Source organism: Acipenser ruthenus, chromosome 47 (assembly GCF_902713425.1).
Source record: "Acipenser ruthenus chromosome 47, fAciRut3.2 maternal haplotype, whole genome shotgun sequence".
NCBI classification, from domain to species: domain Eukaryota; kingdom Metazoa; phylum Chordata; class Actinopteri; order Acipenseriformes; family Acipenseridae; genus Acipenser; species Acipenser ruthenus.
In genome coordinates this window covers 8,422,476-8,445,440 of record NC_081235.1, presented here as the reverse complement: position 1 = coordinate 8,445,440, position 22,965 = coordinate 8,422,476, and the positions used below count along the sequence as shown (strand labels likewise).

General features: G+C 42.8%; 1 protein-coding gene across 1 annotated transcript; it reads left to right on the top strand.

The window, feature by feature from the left end:
* The first annotated feature begins 1,685 nt into the window (after nucleotides 1-1,685).
* LOC117966283 (major facilitator superfamily domain-containing protein 12-like) lies at nucleotides 1,686-10,233 on the top strand. The gene is made up of 10 exons (XM_059014172.1): nucleotides 1,686-2,472; nucleotides 2,917-3,127; nucleotides 5,761-5,893; nucleotides 6,087-6,287; nucleotides 6,649-6,741; nucleotides 7,120-7,212; nucleotides 7,772-7,942; nucleotides 8,333-8,427; nucleotides 8,595-8,725; nucleotides 9,014-10,233. The coding sequence occupies exons 1-10, from the start codon at nucleotides 2,208-2,210 to the stop codon at nucleotides 9,091-9,093; spliced, it is 1,473 nt and encodes a 490-aa protein (XP_058870155.1). The 5' UTR covers nucleotides 1,686-2,207; the 3' UTR covers nucleotides 9,094-10,233.
* Nucleotides 10,234-22,965: the final 12,732 nt, after the last annotated feature.

Here is a 22,965-nt window from a genome sequence, read left to right as displayed (position 1 = left end):
CAATGTTTACACCGTCATACAGCTGGCATGTGATAGCCTCGAGGTCTGGGTTTGGGACCATGTGGGTTCATCTCAGTTCTTTAATGTGTAACCGCGTTTTATTACACTTTAACTGGCCGTAAATCTCTGATTTGAGCAGGCTAAAGACTTTGTCTTCCTAAGTATGACTTTACATCTTTCACAGAAAATTGGAGCTATTTAGTTTTAGTTTAGTTCCTTAATGGTGTGCCTGTCAGACCAATATAGGTGCATCTCAATAGTCCATTACGAGCACAGATTCACACAAAGGTAGAACACAGCGAATTCAATACCTTCTAGAAGTGAACTAGAATAGAGCAGGACCTTCCACCTCTAGGAGCCTGGAGCGTGAAGCAGAGACTGAGAACTGCAGCATTATCAACAATGGGACGGAAGTACTTGGCAATGACTTTCCAGTAGTGTGCTATTAATGTGTCAACATATGACAATTTTACCACTGCGGTAGTGGTCTACCAATGGCGATACCATTGTAGTTTTGTTGCATTGCCCTGTAGTTCCAGTGCCAATGAAGATTAAATCACCTGTCACCTTACAGGCTATTTGATTCTGCCAACGTGTTTAGAAGAGGAGTAGATTAAAAACACTACAAGCTGCCACCTTGTGTCAGTGATCTCAATACTCCTTGTGTCAGTGATCTCAATACTCCTTGTGTCAGTGATCTCAATACTCCTTGTGTCAGTGATCTCAATACTCCTTGTGTCAGTGATCTCAATACTCCTTGCTCCAGGGGTACTGCGGAAGTGGAAGTGAAAAAAGGAAATGGGGAGCAGCCAAATAAAATTGCTGAAGGGGCATTCTGAAAATACAGCCACAATATAGTTGCAAAAACCACTCTGATCACACCAGCATAACAAAGGGTTTCTCTTGTAGTATAGAATGTGATCTTGTGCAATTGGGGGGTTCGTGGGGTTTTTTTTTAGTAGCAGTTTTGGCTGGAATAGTAATTAAGCATGGTAAATAATCATCAAAGCAAAAACAGCCATGGACAGCAGAACACACCCAGGAGCTCGCTGAGCAGGTAAAGGACATGCTACATTGAGTAGACCTATAGAGTTGCATTGCTGGCTCGTGTCTTGTGATGCTTCCAGCAGCACTACCATGTTTTTAAAGGACTCGGAAAATTAATTGACAGTTGCAAAGTCCAGTCAAATGAGCAAAACCATACGAGCTCATGTGATCAGTGTCACCACCAGCCACACACCTACCGGTACCTAACAAACGGTTGCATTGGCTGTGTGCTGATGAGTGGTTAGTGTTTAGGACTGATATTATATTGCATCACTAAAATCTAACCGCACTTTACAATAGCGATAGTGTGCTTTTTTTAAAAGATTTTAACGAGATGAGAAGAGGGGTGGGGCCAATACTTAGAGACTCGTTTGCAATGTTAACTCCGTCCTTTAGAATGTGTTTTACCAATTGACAGAATCTACACTGTCACGATTGTATTATTTGAATGTATGAAGCGTGACACAAACTCCCAACTACTACACGCTGAATTATCTCTGTGGTTACAAAACACTGGCACTGCAAAGGGGTTCGCTGTCTTTTTAAAGAGAAACAATGACTAATGCGCCGGTTTGAGAAACATGGGCCATTGTTAAACCCTCTAAGCCAACCCCTCCTTAATTCTGACTGGTTTAGTTTGGCTGATTGTGGGCAACGATTGGGCAAAACGGATGTCAATATGCTTCCTGCCAGGGGCAAACCTGTGGCAGACTAGATACATAAGCAGACGCGTCTGTGGCAGGATGTAGAGATAGCGATGAGAGAAGTATCGCATGTGACGGATACAGTGTTTACAGTGCAGGGTGAGGGGGCGAAGGGGATTTTAGCCCAGGATATTAAAAGGGAAACAAAATAGACGGAATGTCTGTTGCCAATGCTTGTGTTATTGCTGTAGCTGGTACTGCAGTGCAATATATTCCTGGTATTCTGTGCTGTGTTCATTTTCACTTTTGTTTTTGAAGACGAAGGGGTGTTGTTTTCGTAGATTTCAGTGACATGTGTATTGTTTAGTTTGCCGGTGAAATGATCTGCATGTGTTTTTCGATTACCGTCGTAAGTAAGGTTTTAGATGTAGCGATACTCCTAACAGTTAATACTGCTCTAGCTTAGGTCAAAATTAAATCCGTTTAACACCAAAAGGGAGCGTAGATATAATTACAATGGCAGATGACATTTCGTTATCGTTATGTGCCCGTTTGAGTTACTCTGTCGGTCATTTTCTGAACGACCTGTGCGCTTCGATGTGGTTTACCTATTTGCTGGTCTATTACCACTCCGTGCTGGGGTTCAATAATACCGTCGCTGGGGTGCTGCTGCTTGTCGGACAGATAGCGGACGGGATCTGCACCCCGCTTATAGGTTACGAGTCTGACCGGACGCCGGGGTGCCGGAATTATGGCAAGAGAAAGTCCTGGCATCTTGTGGGTGAGTACATTAACCGGAAGCACGGTTATCCGATTTTCAGCGTGAACGGGGAATTTTTTTTTTCTACAATTCATTGACGGTGTAGCAACACTGGAGCCATTCAAATATCCGTAAATAATAATAATAACACAGTCATTGGGTGTATTTCTTGTATGTAGAAAAATACTGCTTTTGCCCAATCCATTTGTAGGAGTCAGTCTCATTTGCCGTAGAGCCTGCATTTCAGGAAAATATTTCCTCGTAAATACAGACAGCTGCCGTTCTGTGTTTTATTTCTCTTTCGAAGCACGAAGACTTGATTTTTCTTTTCCCCTGAAATCTGTCTGAACGCATTCATTGGTTTGTTGATTTATTTATTGTACCCTTACAAAAAACGTTTTCAATTTGCCACGACTGGTCACCATAGTAACCCAATGCGTCCGTCTCTCTGTTGTGTCCCCCCAGGTACGGTGAGCGTGCTCCTCTCGTTCCCGTTCATCTTTAACCCTTGTATGGGCTGTGCCGAGGGCACTCCTCAGTGGGTGGGACTCGTCTACTTCATCCCTTTCATCGTTGTCTTCCAGTTCGGCTGGGCAGCTACACAGATCTCCCACCTCTCACTGATTCCGGAGCTCGTCACCAACGACCAGGAGAAAGTGGAGCTCACTGCCTACAGGTAACCAAGCGCTGAGCGTCACCAGGCTTGACACCCCCTTCACAAAGTCAAAGAGCAAACTCCCTTTAAGCACACAATCATTTGGTGTTGTACATTGATTGAGCTATTATTATTATTATTATTATTATTATTATTATTATTATTATTATTATTAGTTTATTTAGCAGACGCCTTTATCAAAGGCGACTTACAGAGACGAGGGTGTGTGAACTATGCATCAGCTGCAGAGTCACTTACAATTACGTCTCACCCGAAAGACGGAGCACAAGGAGGTTAAGTGACTTGCTCAGGGTCACACAATGAGTCAGTGGCTGAGGTGGGATTTGAACCGGGGACTTCCTGGTTACAAGCCCAGTTCTTTAACCACTGGACCACACAGCCTCCTCCTTTTAAAACGAAGAGCATGGCTTGGCAGATTTAATTTAGAACATTTGAAAAGTTTCCATAGAGAATCACCCACTCCCCATGTAAACTGGCGACCAGATGTGAGAGGTTCGTGGACATGCATACTAATACTATGTGAACCAATCGGGACAGTGGACATGCATACCATTGCTATGTGAACCAATCAGGTTACAGTCTAAGGAAAAATATTTCTTACAAAGGAAACTATAACTACCTGGTGCCCAGAACTCTACAGGACCTCTGGCACTCCCTCATGGGCTTGTTTGGTATAGCAGGCTGACTGGGGACCACATTGAATTTACTCACAAACCACAGGTTTGTAGTCTCTGGCTGTTACGGCTGGATTTCACTTTTAGCTGTAGTTGCAGAATGCTGCTGGAGGTGGTAAGATAATGAATTCTCAGCCCCGATACAGAGCACTGTGTGTTTTATTCGTGGCTTCGCCTGCGGTTACTGGTTGACACCGATATCATTGCACAGGAAGACCACCTGCTTCACACTACAGTGTGTTTCAGAGTAAGCTGCTTTAAGTACAGAACACCAGCTACCCTGAGAATTTCTTTTTTCAAACTTTGCAGCGAGCCTCTATATGTTTCATTTTAAGGTACTGGAGTTCTTAAAGCAGGTCGTGATCTGCATGTTGAAAATGTCAAGTGCTTATCTTTCCTGTGAAATGTCAAGACAGAAATAATCTTTAGAAATTGCGGTTTTCCTGTTCAGCAGTCGAAGCCCCAGGTGCTAGGCGTTTGCATTATTTGTACTGGGTTTTTTTGCAACCTGGGTTCAATGTGGTTTATGAATAAATTCGCCAATCTCCAGCATTCTGTTTTAACAGTACAGTAAATCATTTATCAGGTGATTTTTTTTTTTTTTTTAAACATCTTTTATTTCAACATTTATCTGCTTCATTGAAACGCACATCCTGGAGTTTTAAACCCCACCTCTCATGCCCCTTGTATGGATTCTCGTTAGGTAACTTCCACTGTCAGGGCCGGTGTGGAGAGATCGAGTTTTGCCAGCCCGCAAGCCTAACTGGGGTTGCCTGACAAGAGTCCCAATTAAAATGGATTTGAACTCGGATCTGCTGCTGATGGGAATGAACGAGTCTGATTTCAGACCGCTTTCAAGTCAGTCCCAGAGTCAGATGGAAACATAGCCTTGTTGTAAGTTCAAACATTTAATCGTGATTGTTCGACACTGCGGCTTTAAACAACCCAGTGGTTTTGATTACTGTGAGCTGTGGAGTTATGTGGCCCCGCAGTAAGTGGGAACCCCCTTGCCCCATGCATGTGGAGAGCTTCCTAGAAACTCTTTGTTGTTTTGGTTTTTGAAACACCGGGATTCCCCTATTCAAGGGGAATCCCATTCCAGATATGTGCAGAGAGTGGGAAGCAGGGAAGATCAAGCGCTTCCATAATATAATCTAGACCAAATACTATTTACAGCTTGGAATACTAAATCTTCAACAGCAACACAAATGAGATTCGCATGCACATACGTTTGTGTAACTGCCTGTAAAATGACCGGCTCCTTGGTTATGCGTGCACTGGTATTCTGTCATAAGTAAGTGGAATCTAGTGCATGGTTAAGATTTTTGGATCTAGGCTATATCTTAGGAACAGGGTGCTTAAATTTGTTCAAACATGGTTGGGGTTATCTTTCTTTTCATTAAAAATAGCCTCCTCTGCAGTCCTTGCTGTGCTTTGGGTTTGATTTCCTTCCTTGCGTTACTTCTGCTTCTCTGAAAGTGCAGACGTCACATTGCAGGCTCTGTTCATTTGTGGGTGTGTCTAGAATAAGATCATAATCTGTAGCTTCAGTCGTGACTACACAGTTATATGCTGTGTGTGGAAATCAACTGCAACCCCCACTATCCCTTGCATAGTTCATGTAAGAGCATCTACTGTAGATAAACCTGTCAAGAATATGTGGCACGTACTTTTGTATAACTGGGCAATCCCTCCTGACATTAAGCAGGTGACGTCTCTCACCTAGAAGATGCATCTCCCAGTTTCAGTCATGATGGGCAAGACAGCAGACCTGACTTTGATAGGCGGCTGATCGGCGCTTGGTTGGCAGGTGCTTCCGCACCCAAAACTATTCAGTATGACTGTCTTCAGACTGACTCTCAAGATGATGGAATTGGAGGCAGTGGCAATCCTGGCATTGCATCCCTTTTGACCGTGTTCTGGCTGGATTTCAAATTGCAAATCTTGTTGTCCCTGCAGGTACGCTTTCACTGTGATTGCCAACATCGCTGTCTATGGGGTGGCCTGGCTACTGTTTTACTTTCAGGCTGGCCAGACGGGCGACCCAACGCAGACGGAGAGCCTGGGGAGGCAGGACATCCCTATCTTTAGGGTAGGTTCCTGTGGGATAATGTCTGAATTGAATTCCACTGCCTGGAGTGACAGGCTTTGACTGACCACTGCCAGTAACCAAAATCAAGATGTTGTAGCCCCCTAAATTAGGAAGTTGTTTAATTTTCCCCCTTATAAGTTCTCATATACTCTGCGCAACCCTAACTCATTTTTATTAATCTTTTTTTTTTCAGAATCTAGCCCTCATAGTAATCGGGTTAGGGTCGGTGTTCTCGTTGCTATTCCATATTGGAACAAAGGAGAAAGGGCGCCCCCTGCCTGCCGCCTCATGTCCTGCAGATGAGCGGCAGCCCCTGATCACCAGGTCCCAGGACGCTGGAGGGTGCTCCCTGCTACAGTGGAAGCACTGGCTGCTAGAACCTGCCTTCTATCAGGTGAGCAAATCCAGGACCTGTGACAGAAAGCTGTGCAAGTCCGGATTCCTGCATCATGAATGTCCGCAGTCCTTGCATATGCTTGTCACGCTCATCCAATTGTGATGAAACGTGGCATTCGCATTATTTTACATGAGAGTATCTGATTGGGGTGGATAGATATCTCTGTCTGTACCTCCCTCTGTATGCCTTTTAATGCCTCTTATCCAATGGCCATGAGACTGTTCATTTCCACTTCCTGTTCTGCACTGTGTGTTGCGTCGTGGTAATACACGTCTGCCTCCCTCCCACGGGTGTCATATTGAATGTGCAGCCGTGGCTTGGTTGTCTGTCACTGACATGCTTGTTTGTCTTTCCCTAGGTGGCAGGGCTGTACATGTGCACAAGACTAATTGTGAACCTATCCCAGACTTACATATCTATGTACCTGACAAACTCGCTCTTTCTGCCCAAGGTATGTGCTGTAAAATCCATCCCGGCTCTTATAAATCCAAAGATTACTTTCTATACTGTTCTTTGTAATGTTTAATTACTTTAATGTCTTACGTACGTTATGCATAATATCCTAAAAGTGAAGTGAGAAATGGTTTTAGGAATGACCGCTAGGATTGCGCAACTGCATTTTAATCAGGGTTCGGGTCAGTTCCCTTTTGTTAAATTCCAATTCATTTTTAAAATTTCCAATACCTTTTACGACACAGGCTTTATTGAGCAAACATGTACACCTTGTCAGCATCGCCTGCAATTACAATACAACTGATCCATTCAAGTTGTACGTATGTTTGCAATGTGGAACTGAGGAGTCGCACTGTGCTCGTTTCCCTCTTGACAGAACTACATCGCTACGATCCCCCTGGTGATGTACGTCAGTGGATTCATGTCCTCCTTGATCATGAAGCCAGTCAACAAGTGGATCGGCAGAAACGTGAGTCGCTTGACAAGGCGCTCTTTCAAGTCGTCTCTATGAACGTAACCCATAGTGAGAGCACAGCAGTGTGTCGTAAAGCACGTGTAAGCAATGGGCAGCCCAGAGAGAGGAAGTAAAATACATGACAAACCGTGGTAAATGCGGAGTACAGTGCACATTTAGAAATACTCAGATATACCTAGTAAATGTAACAATACACTACAGTAATATATATATATATTTATTTCCTGTTGTAACTAGCGCCATTCGCACCTCTGCAGGGACATTGTCTCATTCGTGCAAAATCAGAACACGCACGTTGCTGTGAATGGCAACAGAAGAGATCCTTCACACTTTAACACATCACACAGTAACATAAGAATATGAATCCGCTCCTTTTAAAATATATATTTATAGGTAGATTGTGGCATGTGAGATTTCTTAAGTGCGTTATTTATTTTTATTTTTATAGTGCTTAATACGTTTTTTCTTTCCTGCGTGATGCATTGTGAATTTCTTCTCCTGTCCTGTTGTGAGAGGCCTGCATTAATGGTGCTGTCTGAACGTCTTGCTGTAGATGACATACTTTGTAGGCCTGCTGCTGATCCTGGCCTTTGCCTGTTGGGTGTTGCTGGACCATAAGATGGGGAAGTCGGTGTATGGGGCCGCTGTGCTGCTGGGTGCTGGCTCAGCCACCATCTTAGTGACCTCGCTCTCAATGACCGCCGACCTGATTGGGAGAAACACTGTAAGGAATTCAAATCGAAGCACTCCTATTTTAGCACTGTGTTGATTTCATAAACAAGAAAAGCTGTCCCTCCCTCACCTTTACAATCGAGGACCAATCCATGGCGATTAAACTTCTTTTAAAAAGCAGATTGAAAGCGGATTTTACTCTCATCCGGGGCCGCTGATGTTTTTACTGTAAACTGACAAATCAAAACGTGTTACTAAACTAGCAAACGGAACTGATTGGTCAGGCTAGCTTGACCTTTCGTCAAACCCAACGCGAGCCACCGCTGTGGAACCTGGCGTGTGTATTTCTGTGTGGAGTTTAATCGGACTGCATCAGCTCTTGGGTGTCTTGAGATGGCACAGGAGCAGTACTGGCAGTGATCTGTTTCTGTTTGTTTTTCAGCAAAGCGGTGCCTTCGTGTACGGGGCGATGAGCTTCACTGACAAAGTGGCCAATGGAATAAGCGTGATGATAATTCAGGCTCTGCACCCATGCCAGTAAGCGTTCACTTCCAAACGCTGTCCTTCCTTCACTGGAACCAATTTCAAACAGAAAGAACATTTGTCAGCATTCGTTTTTGAAATGCAGCCTTGTGTTGTTATACAGTGACTGAGAGGGACTTGGTCATTTCTGATTCAGGTATTTTCTCCCCTCTCCGGTTCAGCACACAGGTGTGCTGTCCTGCTTGCGTCTGGTTCTACCACAGCGTCATGGTGATTGTTACCGGGGGCGTGGCCATTGTGGCGACGTTCTGCCTGTGCAGCATCCTGATCTGGCCAATCGGGATCCGAGTCCGTAAGTACTCTGTCTCGGCACTACATTTTTAGGGGGGCACATGGGTAGCAATTGTCGAGATTCGATCAGCCTGTACCCCGCCAGGAGAGAGCAACTGCTGGATTTATTTTTAGAGCATTTTGCAGCACCAGGGAATCTACAAGGATGTGTCCAACTTTTTAAAGGGGTAACCCTGCTGTGTAATACCACCACCTACTGGCTGTAAATTGTACTGCAATTGGAGCCCCCTGTTGGCTTTTAGCTAAAAAGGCTGATTCTTTACCACCCTCTCTTGTGACTCCGTTTCAGGTCAGCCAGCTGTCCCGGGCCTGCTGGGGGCTTCATCATCGCTCAGAGAAGACATTGAAGATGACCGAAGTGTCAACTAAAGAAACCGCTCTCGAAACCATTCTCAGGGAGCGCTGTGCTGTCCCTGTATTAATGATCCCCTTTTCTCTGCTCCAAGCAGGCAGGTCTCTCAATGTCATTCTCCCTGTACTGTGCACTACATTGGAGAGGGAAAGCAGTTCTGGTCAAACATTTATTCTGATAGAATAGTGCTCAATGAGAACAGGTCTGACCAGTGCTGTAGTGTGTGGAAACCTCAGCTCTGCCAGGGGAACCAGAAACCTCATTTTAAATGAATTTGGTGTTTTTTGGAAAAAGACAAATTTGCTGATCATTAAGTCCAAAGTGTAAAAATTGTCTCTTTGAATTTTATTTTGACTATAAAATCCATCCTAAATCTAAAGGGAGATTTGTTTGTAAAATTTTAGATCCATTGCAATTTACTGCCTTCATCTGAAATAAAGAGGATGTGTACCTGACCTGCCCAAGCAAGCATCACATCGTACAAGAGACCCACAGAGCTGATCTTTAACACACAAGATGAACATGTCTTAGATAACGTTGAGAAAAACAACGTGGAAGGGCATTCCACCTATCCTCCATGCTCAGGGGTGTGTTCTTTTGTCTTTCTCACTCCGATACATCTAAAAGCATTTATCTTTAAACCTGTCTTGAGGCTGTGGGAGTTTTTACAGTAATAATTCCAGTTGTGAAGCTACCATGCTGTCTTGTGCACATATAGCTTTTGTACCTTTTTTTGTATTTGAGGATTAAAGGGAATGTTCTGTGGGCTGCAATAATTTCCTCCCGAGATCGCTGCATGAATGCAGTCGGGAGGCTGTGCCTCCACTGTGAGGAGCAGTGAGACGCTCCTGGGATCCGGTGCCCAGCTTTCTCCTTTTATTTGTAACCCAGTGCTTTTTAAAGGTCATTTTGCATTGCTATGTAAAGATGGAAATTGATGTGATGTTGCAATCATTCTGAGGGGTTGTGTTGTCAAGTCCGGGTTCATATTTTCTATAGCTTGCCTGCAGAATCCTAACTACCGGCTATTGAAAAGACTTCCTAGCTCCATTCAAGTCATGTGGCAATGTGACCTTTCAACTCTGTGGCCCCACCTGCGCTCTTTATATGTTTTGTATAGATTTAGAAAAAAAATTATCAATATAGAATACTACATATTTTAAGAACCCTGTCTTTTGTTATCATAGGGCTACACTACTCTGTCAAGTGTTTTTACTACAAATTTCAATCATTTCCAGATAAAAAAAGGGATTATGTATTCAAGTGGAATGAACTAAGATATGCATTGATGTGTAAAATAATGTTGTATATTATTGTAATTCGACCAATAGTCATTTATTTTACATTGAACTAATATAAAAAGATGATATGAAAATGGTTACTGTGTTGGTAATGCTAAAATAAAAATAACATTTTTCTTAAGACTTATTTTCAGTAATTGATTTAAACTGTTGTATTTTTATTTACCAATTATGAAACTACACTATAGTTTCTAATGTCTAATGTGTTTAAATTTTGACCATCCTCCATGTAATTATCCCTAGTCCTTTATCATTCTGCACCAGTGCATTGTAACCCTAGTTTGTGAAGTACAGTCTTCTGAAGCTAATGGATTTTTATTGCTTGAAGAAAGTACTTGGGATGGACCCACCCATTCATCTCATCGAGGGGGGTGCTTTGTGTCTTAAAGCTCTTTATTTCTTTGCTCACCCTTAACCAAGCCAGCTGGTATGGTCCAGGTCCAGATGATGATAATTGAAAAATGAAAAAGCGGTTCTTGAATTCTTCCACCCTCCCACCTTCTCTGCATGTGCCTGGCACGGAGTGCAGGGATGGGTTCCAGCGCTGGGAATGACCAGCAGCACATTGTTTAGAAATGTGGTTGAAAAACATATCATCACAACTCACTAAGGGAGCCACAAGCTGCTTATGAGGGGCTTTCTGTTGAGCAAGATACTTCTAAGAAGTCCCCTCTCTGCCCCGTGTGCTTTCTCAGAAAAGGCTTCTTGCCCAGATAGGATAATTAAAGGAAGCTGATTGAAAAAGTGAAGGAGGCCCAAGATGATAGGCAGTGGGATACACCTTGTTCTGTTCGTGCGTTTTCATCGCATCGCGCTGGATTGCTTTAGATTGGTATTCGAATGTCTGTCTGCCACGGCGAAACATTGGATTGGCTTGGAGATTCAAATATCTTGCTTGCCGACGTCTACCATAGAGCCCCTGGATGTAACGAGGCAGTTGGCTTGTTCATGGGATCGGAGGACACCCACATTTCAGTGCTCCTGAACCATTGCGGTGGAATTGCTGCCATGAGGGAACAGAATTGGGCATTCTAAACTGGGGAGAAGAAGAATTGGACACTAAATGTATTAATAAATAAATAAGGGCAATTTTGCAAGTTTATTATTTTGTGCCTTCAAGAAAGAAAAAAAAAAGCCTTTTGGGATATCGTTCTAATACTAGTCTATTACCTGTTGAAACCGTTCCAACAGTTATTAATACTCAACGGTACTGGAGCACACTGCCTGGTTACTATAAGAGCCAGGCACGATCAGTGTGTATGGTGTTCATGTCACTGTTATACAGACTGGACTAGACTAGGTTAAACTGTTCCAGCACATCCTAATACAGGCCTGCAGGCCTCTCTGCCTATAAAAAGAGCTAAATGGCTGCTATATTATTAAGTCAACCGGCTTGGAGCATCTCGGACACAGGGAAATCCAGCTGTCTACACTAACCAGTTGGTAGTTTAGTTGTTGTTTTTTTTTTCTGGCAAAAGCAAGCTGTAAAGCAGATGTTCTTTATAAACCAGGCTGGATTAAGGGGCTGTGTTCAGTGTGGTGGGCTGTCTGTGTGTGTGCGTGCTTATGGACGGATGTGCTTGCTTGTGTGCTAAACAGACCCTAATCCTCATAAGCTGCTTTAAGGAAGCTTCTCCCCAGCAAATTTCACTCATGCAAAAACAATCAGGGCTCGGACCACTTGAAGGTCCCTGACAGGCACGCAAAGGCCTGTTCATGGATTGTCAGAAGGAGGTATGAGGGAGCGTGGCACGTGGTAGCCCCCATTTCAGGGCTTATTTAAAGCTACAGTAGTCCCAGTCCGGTTCCATTTTGCACAGCCTTGGAATCTGCAGTGTTCCATCGTGGAGTTTTTGTAAGGAACACTCAGAGCAGCGCCGGTGATCCACTCAACTGTTTGAATTTTGAGGGTGCTAATTTGGTTTTGATTACGACAAGACCGAATCGCAGGCAAAATCCGAGCTGTGCATTGGCCTGATTAGATTGTTGTTTTTTTCTTCCTTGTATGCAATTAAACACTTTGACATATAGTTAATTATTATTCATCACCAAACACATGTTACAGGCCAGGAATTCTTAATGAACATGAACCACATTTTCTATGCACAGGATGACATCTGCACAAGCTTTACCCTTAATGGTGATGGATATTTCATTAGTACTGTTAACATCTAACATCAAAAAACGGAAACACCCGCCATAACACTGTCAATAAGGCTCGGGCTAACCTTTAGACCATGGTGAGTCTGAAAGATGTTCTGGAGGGAAGTTGTGCTCTTACAATAAAACAACATTCTCATAAGGAACCTGTTGATTCAATGTTGATATTTTTTTTTTTCAGACTCGGACGAGGCCAGTGCACGATGAATTGAATTCTAGGCACCCCTCTGACCCCACATAGCTTCCTATGCGCTGCACTGAATTCAGGCTCAGGTGAGACGAGTCTTTACTGTAAAAATCTTCAAAAACCAGGAGTAAACTTTAAGAAGATACACAACCTTAAAAGAGTTCAAACAGCTGTTTTTTTTATTAAGCCCTAACCAGACCCAACCCTGGTAACATAGCTGAGCTGGAGCAAAATTCAAGGCTCCAGGGGGGATATGAGAATAATACCAATGAATGACTATTCCAGACTGTATACTGTATCACTGCAAAACTGGATTGGTTGAGGAGAAGTTAGTGTAAATCACCCAGAGTAGCTTTGCAAACCTGAGAAGGGAGGTTGTATTTTGGGTATAATAAAACAGTTGTAATTAGTGGTGGCTGTACCACAGCCTGGCCAGAGTACCATATTATCCTGCAAAATCTCCAGGAGGGGTCTGTCTGCCCCATCTGGATTCAATAAAACACACCCTCAATCACTATCTCAATTACTACCTAATTAGGATAATGGGAAGCAATGAGGGATAATGAAGCCATAATGGAGGGGCTGCGTTTCTCAACACAAAGACACCCATGCATTGTTGACCAAGGATGGGGCTGCCATTAATTTTCCTCCACAAAATTAACACTTTTTAAAGGACTTTTGCAGAAAGACTGCCCGGGGCAGGGGAACATGTGTACCACGTCTCTGAGAAACGTTTGGGAACCTCTTTCCTTCTCATTCAAATCTGATATATGTCTCCAGAACGTTTTTCCTTAAACCGCTGTATTTGAAATATGTCTCGTCTGAAAGAAGCAAGATTAATTTTGTTATTGCAAATTCTGTATTCTGTAATATCCCTTATAAAAGTTTACGACAGTAAAAGCATAGGAAAGTGTAATAAAGCATAGTGAAGGCATTGTGAAGCCCTGAGAGGTATGGTAAAGCATATTAAAAAATATGTCAAACCATAGTAAACTGATAAATGCATGTCATAATCAAGGGGAAAGCACGAGAAAACTGTAAAATGATCATGCAAAGTTAGTGTGGGTAACTTCTATAAGTTGAGCTGTATCTCTCAGTATTGGTCCTAATTTGCAATGCAGGTTTAAGACATATAATTTTGCCCAGTCAAACAAGATGACCTCTCTTGTACAATAAGAAACACCCTACATATAAGGATCGGAAAGCTGCTGTTGGTTCTGGAAAACACAGAGTGTTTAACCACCGTGGCTCAATAAATCCCAGATGTGTCCAAAACACAAGACAACCCGTGCCTCCCACAACCGGAAAACTCCAAGGGGACCCCACAAACTGTCACCCCAGATGCAGATTAGCAAGATATGAGAGTCGCTGTTAATTGTAATGTTTTGTGATTCTGTAATTACAGCGCACGCCAACGGCTTTTAAAACTCAGCTTTTCTGTATATTCAAACAAACAGCACAAGAGTGTATGATGGGGGATGGGATGGGGGTGGGGGGGGGGGTGGGGGGAGATAAAGTCTGACTGAAGAAAATACTTTGTGTTGATTAAATTACATGGTGGACAGACACTTCCTTAATCTCAGGCATGCTCCTACTATGATTAAGCAAGTGTTTATGGGTCTAGACGCTGCTAACCCACACCCACGCCCCAGTTTGCAGGGACTCCTGTAGAAAACACTGTGCAACTATACGAAACATCTCTGTTTTCCCCAGAGCGCGCACATGCAGAGGGGTCCTCATAATCCTGTACTAAACACAGGACCTGAAAGGTAAAAAAAATATTTGTATAAATTGGAATCTGAAACCTCTACAGAGTGTGATAAAAGCGTGGTGAAGAGCGAGGCAGGTATGTCTTCTTGAGACTGTTTTGGCCCCACACATACACCCCACTAATCTGTGGTTGGTCTCAAAAAGAGTCTTTGTTCTCCAACAAGAAGAGGATCCCCATTTGAGAGAGAAGATAGCCGAGCGCACACCGCACTGTGTACTTTAAACCGGTGCTCAGGAAATTGGGGCCAGATGGTACAATCAACAGCCAGAAAATTCCATGTTTCCGACATCCTCCTGAGCAGAGAGCAGCATGGGATTCTCTTCCTGGCTCTCCCCACATTTGTTCTGAATACCAGATTCATTTGTGATAACGCACTTGCAAATATGCACTCGAAACAGTAGACTTCACAAAGCCGTATGACCTGAAACTATATTGTTTATTTATCTATTTATTGGTAATTTTTTTTTTTATTAAAACAAGCAAATATCCGGTGCTACAAAACAAAGGACTGTCGTTTTCTATTTATTCTACACATTTTTTTTTTAGTGATGTTAAAAATGAATTGCCCCGCTCTCCCTCCTATCCGTGCATGTCAGGAAGGTTTGCCCCCTGGACAGAGTTCGTGCCTCTGTGGTTGCTGAATGATTGGGCTAATGTCCAATGAAAAGAAATAACACAGCAGGCTTTCTGTTTTGTTTGTGTACTAGCGAGTTCAGCGCCTCGCTCTGATGCAGCATGCACAGAGTGACCACACGCTCTCAGAACCAGTGTTACTGCCTGTACAAGAATATGTTATTATTGCCAGAGTGAGTGAATCATTGTGGATAGATCAGGGTGGGGTGTGAGGGGGTGGACTGAGAGAGAGAGAGGCCAGGACTAGTCAGCCCAGAGGCCACAGATATTTTTATTTCTGCTCCCGCTGCTGTTTGGCAGCATCATCACCAGGGTTGGGCAACAATGACATTTACAGTTATCGGCTAAAAAAAATAATCCCAATCGTCTCAATAAATCCAGTTTTCACACGGCCTGTGACCTCAGCCTGATGCCTTTCAATGACCTGTCATTGTATTGTAGCAGTAGCAGTAGCAGTCGGGCCCCCACAGCCTTACACTATAGCACCATAGGAAATGACTAAACCATAATCATCACACAGATTGGTTCGCGTGCTTATATTTGGGTAAATGATGTTTTATGAGCAAATGCAGATACTCCTTTGGATTCCTTAGCTAAAACATACAAGTGTATTATTATAAAGCAGTGCAGTGCTGCTATATGTAACTGGTTGTGTTTGAACCCTAGATTTTGTCTCTATTAACACACACTTCACAACAGCCTTAAAAAAAAAAAAAAAAAGAAAGAAAAAGATCTTTGCATAAAAATCAAAAAATAAAACCCTACAAAAACCCACAACTGTTACCCGCACATTGAAGCATTAATGTGGGCAAAAGCCGGATGTTTGACTTTATTTCCACACACTTTAAAAGAAAAAGCCAGGCAGGGCCTTGAACCCAACATAAGTGTATAATGGGTCCCTTTCTTCCACTTAAAAAACATTGGAAGAGGGCCCTTTAACTGGCTGCAGCTGTGTGGTTATGGGTGAGAAGCTACAGATCATGATGGATTCTCAGATGCTTCTTCTACCTGTGTGTTCCTTTCCACGTGGGTCCATATAGCCAGGGGAGGCAAGCCACCGGGTACCCTTCAGTCACAACCCTGCTCTAGCCACTAAAACCAAGGGTCCATTCATGAAAGCGCAGGCAGCTTTGATGTCCTCTCACAGGGGGTAGTGAGGGGACCGAACAAGCAGGGATTTTTTTTTTTTTTTTTTTTCCACTGTTTTTTTTTTAATGCTACAATATGCAAATGAAACTCCAAAAGACTGCCTCGCTTCCTGAGCTAAAAGATTCAGCAAACCGCCCACTTGATCATCAGACTACCGGCAAAGAGCAGAATGTGTTCCATGTTGGAGCTAATCGCTCCTTTCATTTTAGCTCAGCTGCTGGCACGACTGGCTTGACACTGAGGAGCGGTTGTGTGTTTTTTGTTTTGTTTTTTTGTTTATCCCTCTTCCCCCCTCCCCGCCTCCCCTTGCTTCCACTCTCCTCATCCCCAATCTTCTTAACCAGACTGTGAGGATGCTGGCAGTGTTCAGGGCTGCTGGGTCTGTTTGTCTGTGGCACCGCTGTGCGTCTGATTAATTCGGACCCTCTCGAGCGGTGGGCTCTCATGGAGGCGACGGGCACACAGGGCAGGGCCGTGGGCAGTGCTATCAAGTGGCAGCTCTGTTACGATATGACAGCCAAGACGTGGTGGATGGTAAGTTGGCTCTTCAGTGGCCACTTGTTATTTTTTTCAGTTCTCTGCATTAATTAATGCTCACTTTTGTTCCATTATTGCTTTTTAATTTTTTCGTTCCCACTTCTAATTGGTCAGAATGGGCACCAATTAGAGGAACAGAGAATTAGAATACTTTGAGAATGACAGTAGTGTGTGCTGTTTATCTGGTACAGCCATGTGCTCTTTGGTTATGCTAGTCGTCTGTGCTGTATTTTTGTTGCTGTTGAATTTTTGGAGCCTTCTGGTTTAGATATTGATTTATCAAAAGTAGCTTTTGTAGGTTACTGTGGTTTAAAAGTAACTGGTTTGGTTTAATGATAATTTCTGGGGATGTGTAATTATAATTTATTATGCAAAACATAACTGCGATTTGCTTTTTTAATTATAGTTTTATTAAGTTTGCAGGTGAATCTTGTTTAAAAAAAAAAAAAAAAATGGCATTTTTCACAAACACAAAACCAAATATTACAGGGATAATAAAGAAACTCCTCATATTTTACTTCAAACTTGTTTATTCAATTGTTTACTTGATCCAGGCAAGTTATACCTGACAGAACAGTTCTTCGCAATGTAGTCATGCAGCAAAAGTTATACTTTGAATAAGGCATTTGAAAACAGAAGCTTAAAATATATCTGTTTACATACCGGTACAGTACAAAATAATGATCAGTTTCCTCCTCGTGATGCTCGAGTCGCTCTCAAATGTGTTTTAAGAAGAAACCGTTCAGTTCCTTGTGTCCCTGAAGGGGTTCAAACAAACACGAATGTTTTAATGAAATGAATCTGTTTGCTGTATATTACTGAAGAGCAGAACAAACAGAGGGGAACCACAGTGTTCTGAATGACGGAATTGTGTTGGTGTACCAATTGATGTGAATTACTATTTTTTTTTTTACCTGTTTTGTCTGCAGTTTCTGCTAAGTGGGATTCTGTGTAATTCAGAAACTGATCCAGTGACTCTCAACTTTGAACTAACAAATATACAGAGCCTGGACGTCTCTACAGAGATTCATTACCATGCTCCTGTCTGTTTTAATTTAGGGGTAGCTTACACAGTAAGTACTGCACTGTATGTCCAGGTCTTACAGTTGAACACAATTCATATTGCCAGAGCAGTAAACCTCTAACTTGTGTGCACAGCAATCAATTTTATTTTAATGATCAGTTTTAAACATTGATTGCATTTTAGGGCATTTGAAGCATCTGTCTGTCCGTCTGCCTGTCTGTCTATCTATCTGTCTATCTATGTATATCTATATCTGTCTGTCTGTTGATCTATCTAATTATTAACTGATTTAGATTAAGGGTTTCTTGAACAAATTATTATTACCTTGCCTTTCAATAGTGATTCGCCCGACACCAGAAACAAGACAAGGAATTCACTTTTACAAAACTTCCTCCAAAAAGACTTAACATTTTTTTTTTTTTTTTAAATGCCCATTTCATATTTTCAGTGACCTCCCACCCTGCACAGTCCGGTCACTAATCCCCGGTGATTTCCAGAGCGGGAGGATTATTGCTGTGCTGTTCTACAGTGTGTTTAGATTTGAACCAGATTGTCCACGTCTCTTTGGCAGCCTGTTGCCTTTTTGTTCGCGTTCATCTGTTTTTTGCCCAGTGGCGCCTATCTGCTAGACGTACTCTGCCATTTTGGTAGACCTGGAACTTTTATGTTCTTACCATTTTCCAGCTGTGGTTTAGCGAGGTGTGGTAGACGTAGCCAAGCGTTTTCACGAGTGCCTTCATCAGTGCGCTGCCTTTAATGTGAAATACGTCACCTCTGGACAGTTTTAATGAATGGCACCATAGAAATAACACAGGTGCTGTATTTTTTGATTGAATCTACCTCGAAGTGTAATAGCAACTAGAGAGAATGTTCCCCCTGTTACAATTTCCAAAGAAAGAAGTGCTTATCCTATGTCACTTTGATCATTAATTCCCACCCCTTTAAGTGTCTCTCTTTGATTTCTGGCTCTGTTTTGAGTGCCTTTCTCATTATAGAATTCACACATGCAGGCAAAGCATGGTGCAGATTTCAGTGTTCAGTTGCCTTGTAACTTAACCACATATAAGAACTTTGAACAAGTTTATTGCTGTTGAATGAGATGGAAGCCAACTTCACAACTGTACGCACATGCAGGGATTATAAAAATATATAATAATTAAAAACACCTGCATTATGTACAACTTTCCCCTCATTTACTTGTTATAAAAATTGCATTCCTGACATGTAATATCTAACAGTTGCATCACCCTGTTGCAGTTAAATCATAAGCATGTTTTGTGTATTTTGCTTCTATATGGGAATGTTCAATCACAGTAATTCCCGTATGACCATCCCAGTTTGTTTTGTGCAGGTGATTCCTCCGTGTCTTTGGCTGTGCACTACTCTATGGATTCGTGAATCAGTAGGGATTGCAATTGATCTGAGTTCGACGATCTCTTTCTGTGTGGTATAAAAAGAATATCTAATGGCAACCATGCACAGCTAAGTGGTGCCTGAGTAGCGTGGTCTTGTGCACTTGCAGTGTAAACACGGTAAGCCACTCCAGCCTGTCAGGGAGTCTATCTGTTTACAGTCAGCAGTGATGTGAAACTTGCTGAGGGGCTGCTTCGTGTGATTCTCGTTGATTCGGAGCTGCTTACAGAGTTAACCCCTTCAGTGCATCATGGAGGAGAGATTAGAACTCAGGACGGAGATCTGCTTTTGTGTTGCGGCTGTTCCGATTTGTTTCTGTTTTCAATATCACAGTACTGCACAAAACTTTCAGTCTTTGTGAATTTAGATTTGTTTGATTCCGATTCCGCGGCAGGGTTCTACTGGCAGGTGAAACTGAGCCTCAGTTCCACCACGGTCCAGCAGGTGTCGCCAATGTGCAGCCGTGCAACCGCGAAGGGAAGAGGAAAGTAAAGCATGACAAGGTTTGTGTGAATAACAGACGTGAATACTTGGAGTGTGTTTTTTTGTTGTCTTGCAACCAGTTTGAAATGGAGACTGTTTGCTCAGGTGTGCAATTCCCATTGCTTATTTGTTCATCTGTAATGAGTTTCATTTTTTTCTCGTTCAGTATTAACCCAGATTAGGGCCCCTTACCTCGCCACATTAACCACCCGCGCTCTGTTTAAAGCACTTGATAATTAGGCCTTGGTAAAACCCCAAACTAATAACTAATCAAAACACAATCTTTCAAATTGCTGTCTGGCACAGTTTGAAAAACTGCACGTCTCTGCGTTAGATCTGGCATTGAACACATGTGTTGTTTTGAAATGTACCCCCAAATCAAGACATCATACTGGTCTCTGGGGCAAAGGGTAAGGGGTAAACGAGCTCTCTAGCTATGTAGCTCTGTAGCTCTGTAGCTCTGTAGCTCTGTAGCTCTGTAGTCGATAGGTAAGCACGTGTCTTACGCTGCTGTCAGTATTATTAGGAAGAGATTCATTACACCATATCCAACTACATTGATTTCTGTTCATTGCCTTTCTTTAGGCCGTTGCCTTTGTGAAAAGAGGAATAAGGATTGGATGGAAAGATCCTTGGCGGTTGATAATAAGTATTTCTAAAGAAGGCTTTCTGAGTGGGTGTCTGAGTGGGTGCAGTTTTAATAAAAGGCACTGAAGTACCTGCTCCTGGTCGAGGCCCTGTTGAATGCCCTGCTTTGTGGGACTGCCTCTTCTTCAGCCACTGCCAGCTGACCCATCTTGGTGCCAGATGTTGGAGCGGAGCTTGGTTATGGTCACGCTCCATAAAGGCTGCTTAATCCAACACCCCACCCAGTCCTTCATTAAGAGGGCTTCCCACTACCCCGTCCAAATTTCAAACAGTGCACCCATCACGCAGCCCGAAGAACACTCGTCCAGCTACCTTCATAAACACCCAGAGCTGCAAGAGAAGGAGAAGACTAGATTATTTCTGAATGAAATCTACTCTACAATCACACAGATGCAATGAGAGCACGCTTCTATGTGAGATAATCGCACAGGCTTGTAAAGGGGACTGTAAGAGTGGAAGAGAAAGAGAACAGTGACACGCTATCAGAAATCCAACTGCAAGGCTTTAAAGTGGTCCTTTATCAGTGTTACTGTCGCAGCTTACCGTGCTGGTGTACAGTAAAGCATGTTTATGAACATGCATTTACACTTATCTGCAGGCAGGGGGCGCTTATACGCAGACACAGGCTTATGAAACCAAAGGAGTAACTGCATTTTCACTGGAAACAGTCTATGCCCAAGTACAAACCCATGCACCTGTTTGTGGGGTTATGCGGTCGGTGTTTTGTAATATGCATGTAGTGCTGCAATTTATTGTGGTTGCATATCGCTGTGTTTGCTCCAAAGACCACGAGATGAAACCGAATGTGCGAGACTGTGTGAAGGCTGTGAGAGTTTGTCTTGCAGCACATCTCTATGGGACAGTGTGACCAGGAGGGGAAGTGTTACTAGCCTCCTGCAGACAGGCACGCACACACAGCAGCCTTGCGTCTGTTTCAGTTGTCAAATCCAATCTTGACACGATTAAGGAAATCAGATAAGACCTTAATCAAAGGGACAGCAGCACTTTGAAATTAGGATTTCCTTTAAGTCGAAGCTAAGTGGTGCTGAGGATTGATTCACTGCCGTAATGACCTGGCAGACTTTAATTAATAGTGAGCCCTAAGTGACTCTGTCTGACCAGATAAGAGCACAGAGAGAGTGTGTGCACTGGAATCTCCAGATGTGCTCTAGAATGCTTCTGCGTTCTGTACTGTGGGAATCATAATATTTCATTCCAAAATACCTTCCCATTATCCAATTGCGCTCCACTGCAGTTTGACCTTGTTCTAGTTGCTATTTCTTACTGTTGAACTTCATTTATCCACTGGGGGCAGAGTGTTGCAGAGGGACAGGTTAATTGTTACACTTTAGTGTAAATACATACAGGCATGCTAATACTAACATTTATAATGAGCACCAGCAATACTAATGTAATTACAGGATGACTGAACTAACTAAAGTAAATATCTCTTCATGACACATTCTGCACTAACGTACAATAAATCACAAAATTACAGCCATTCCCAAAGATACCACTAGGTGTCAGTAATAGACCATAACAACTGCAATCTTCACTATTCTTATGTTTTCTATTTATTTTGATGAAACCAGCAGCTGGTAAAGTCTGATTCCCAGATGCTCACATTCTCCATGCTGGGCACGTGAACCCTGTCACGCACTCGCTGTTCCTCCTGCCAGTGGGCAATATGCATGAATATAATTAATAATGCATTTTGTGTAATGTGAATTTCTGCGCCACCTTAAACTTTTGCTCTTATAAACTTGTATAAATAAATCATTTAGAGGAAGAGGAAGAGGTGATCAGTTGCCCAGTTTTAAAGCCAGGATCAATGAATACAGGCAAGGGAGTGATGTATTATTTATCTCCACTAGAGGGCAGCGTAACACCATTTCTGATTCCCCCCCCCCCCCATTTTTTTTTTTTTTTTTAAATATGTTTCACATCTGGTACTGATTGTTTTTCATTTTTATATTGAAAATATCAAATTAATTACAAAAAAAGAAAAAGTATGGTCCTCATTTAAAACATGGGGGCCGTTTGGCTCTGATCATGCCTGTCGGTCGGTCTGTCTGTCTGGCTGTCTGTCTGTCTGGCACACTCTGCATGCTGAACAGGATTACTGCCTTACTTTTGCACCAATCATCACCAAACCATTTTGCTCTAATCCAACCATCCAGCTGGAATAGAACTAATAGAATTGTTCACAATGCAAGTGTGCATTAAAATGGAATTCAGAATCATCCCAGACTCTGATTTGTACTGCAGTAAATCAAACGCATCCATGCCATTGTCTGCTCAGACATCAGTTATACCGAAAGCTGCAATATTATGCCGCTGCTGTAGATCTAGGGCTGTTGCGTTTTTTAGCAGCGCTATAAACCTTTAAAATTCAAGTCAGGGATCTAAAAACCATTGTTATATTTTAGTTATTCTAGTACAGCAATGGATTTGTGAAAATGACAGACCTGTCAAGCATTGCTGCGGACTTCAGGGGCTATAGACAGAGAGACGGTGTGAGAATTACACCTCGCCCTGTTTCTACCCTTCCCATCTGAGCAGTCATTAGTGTTATCACTCAGC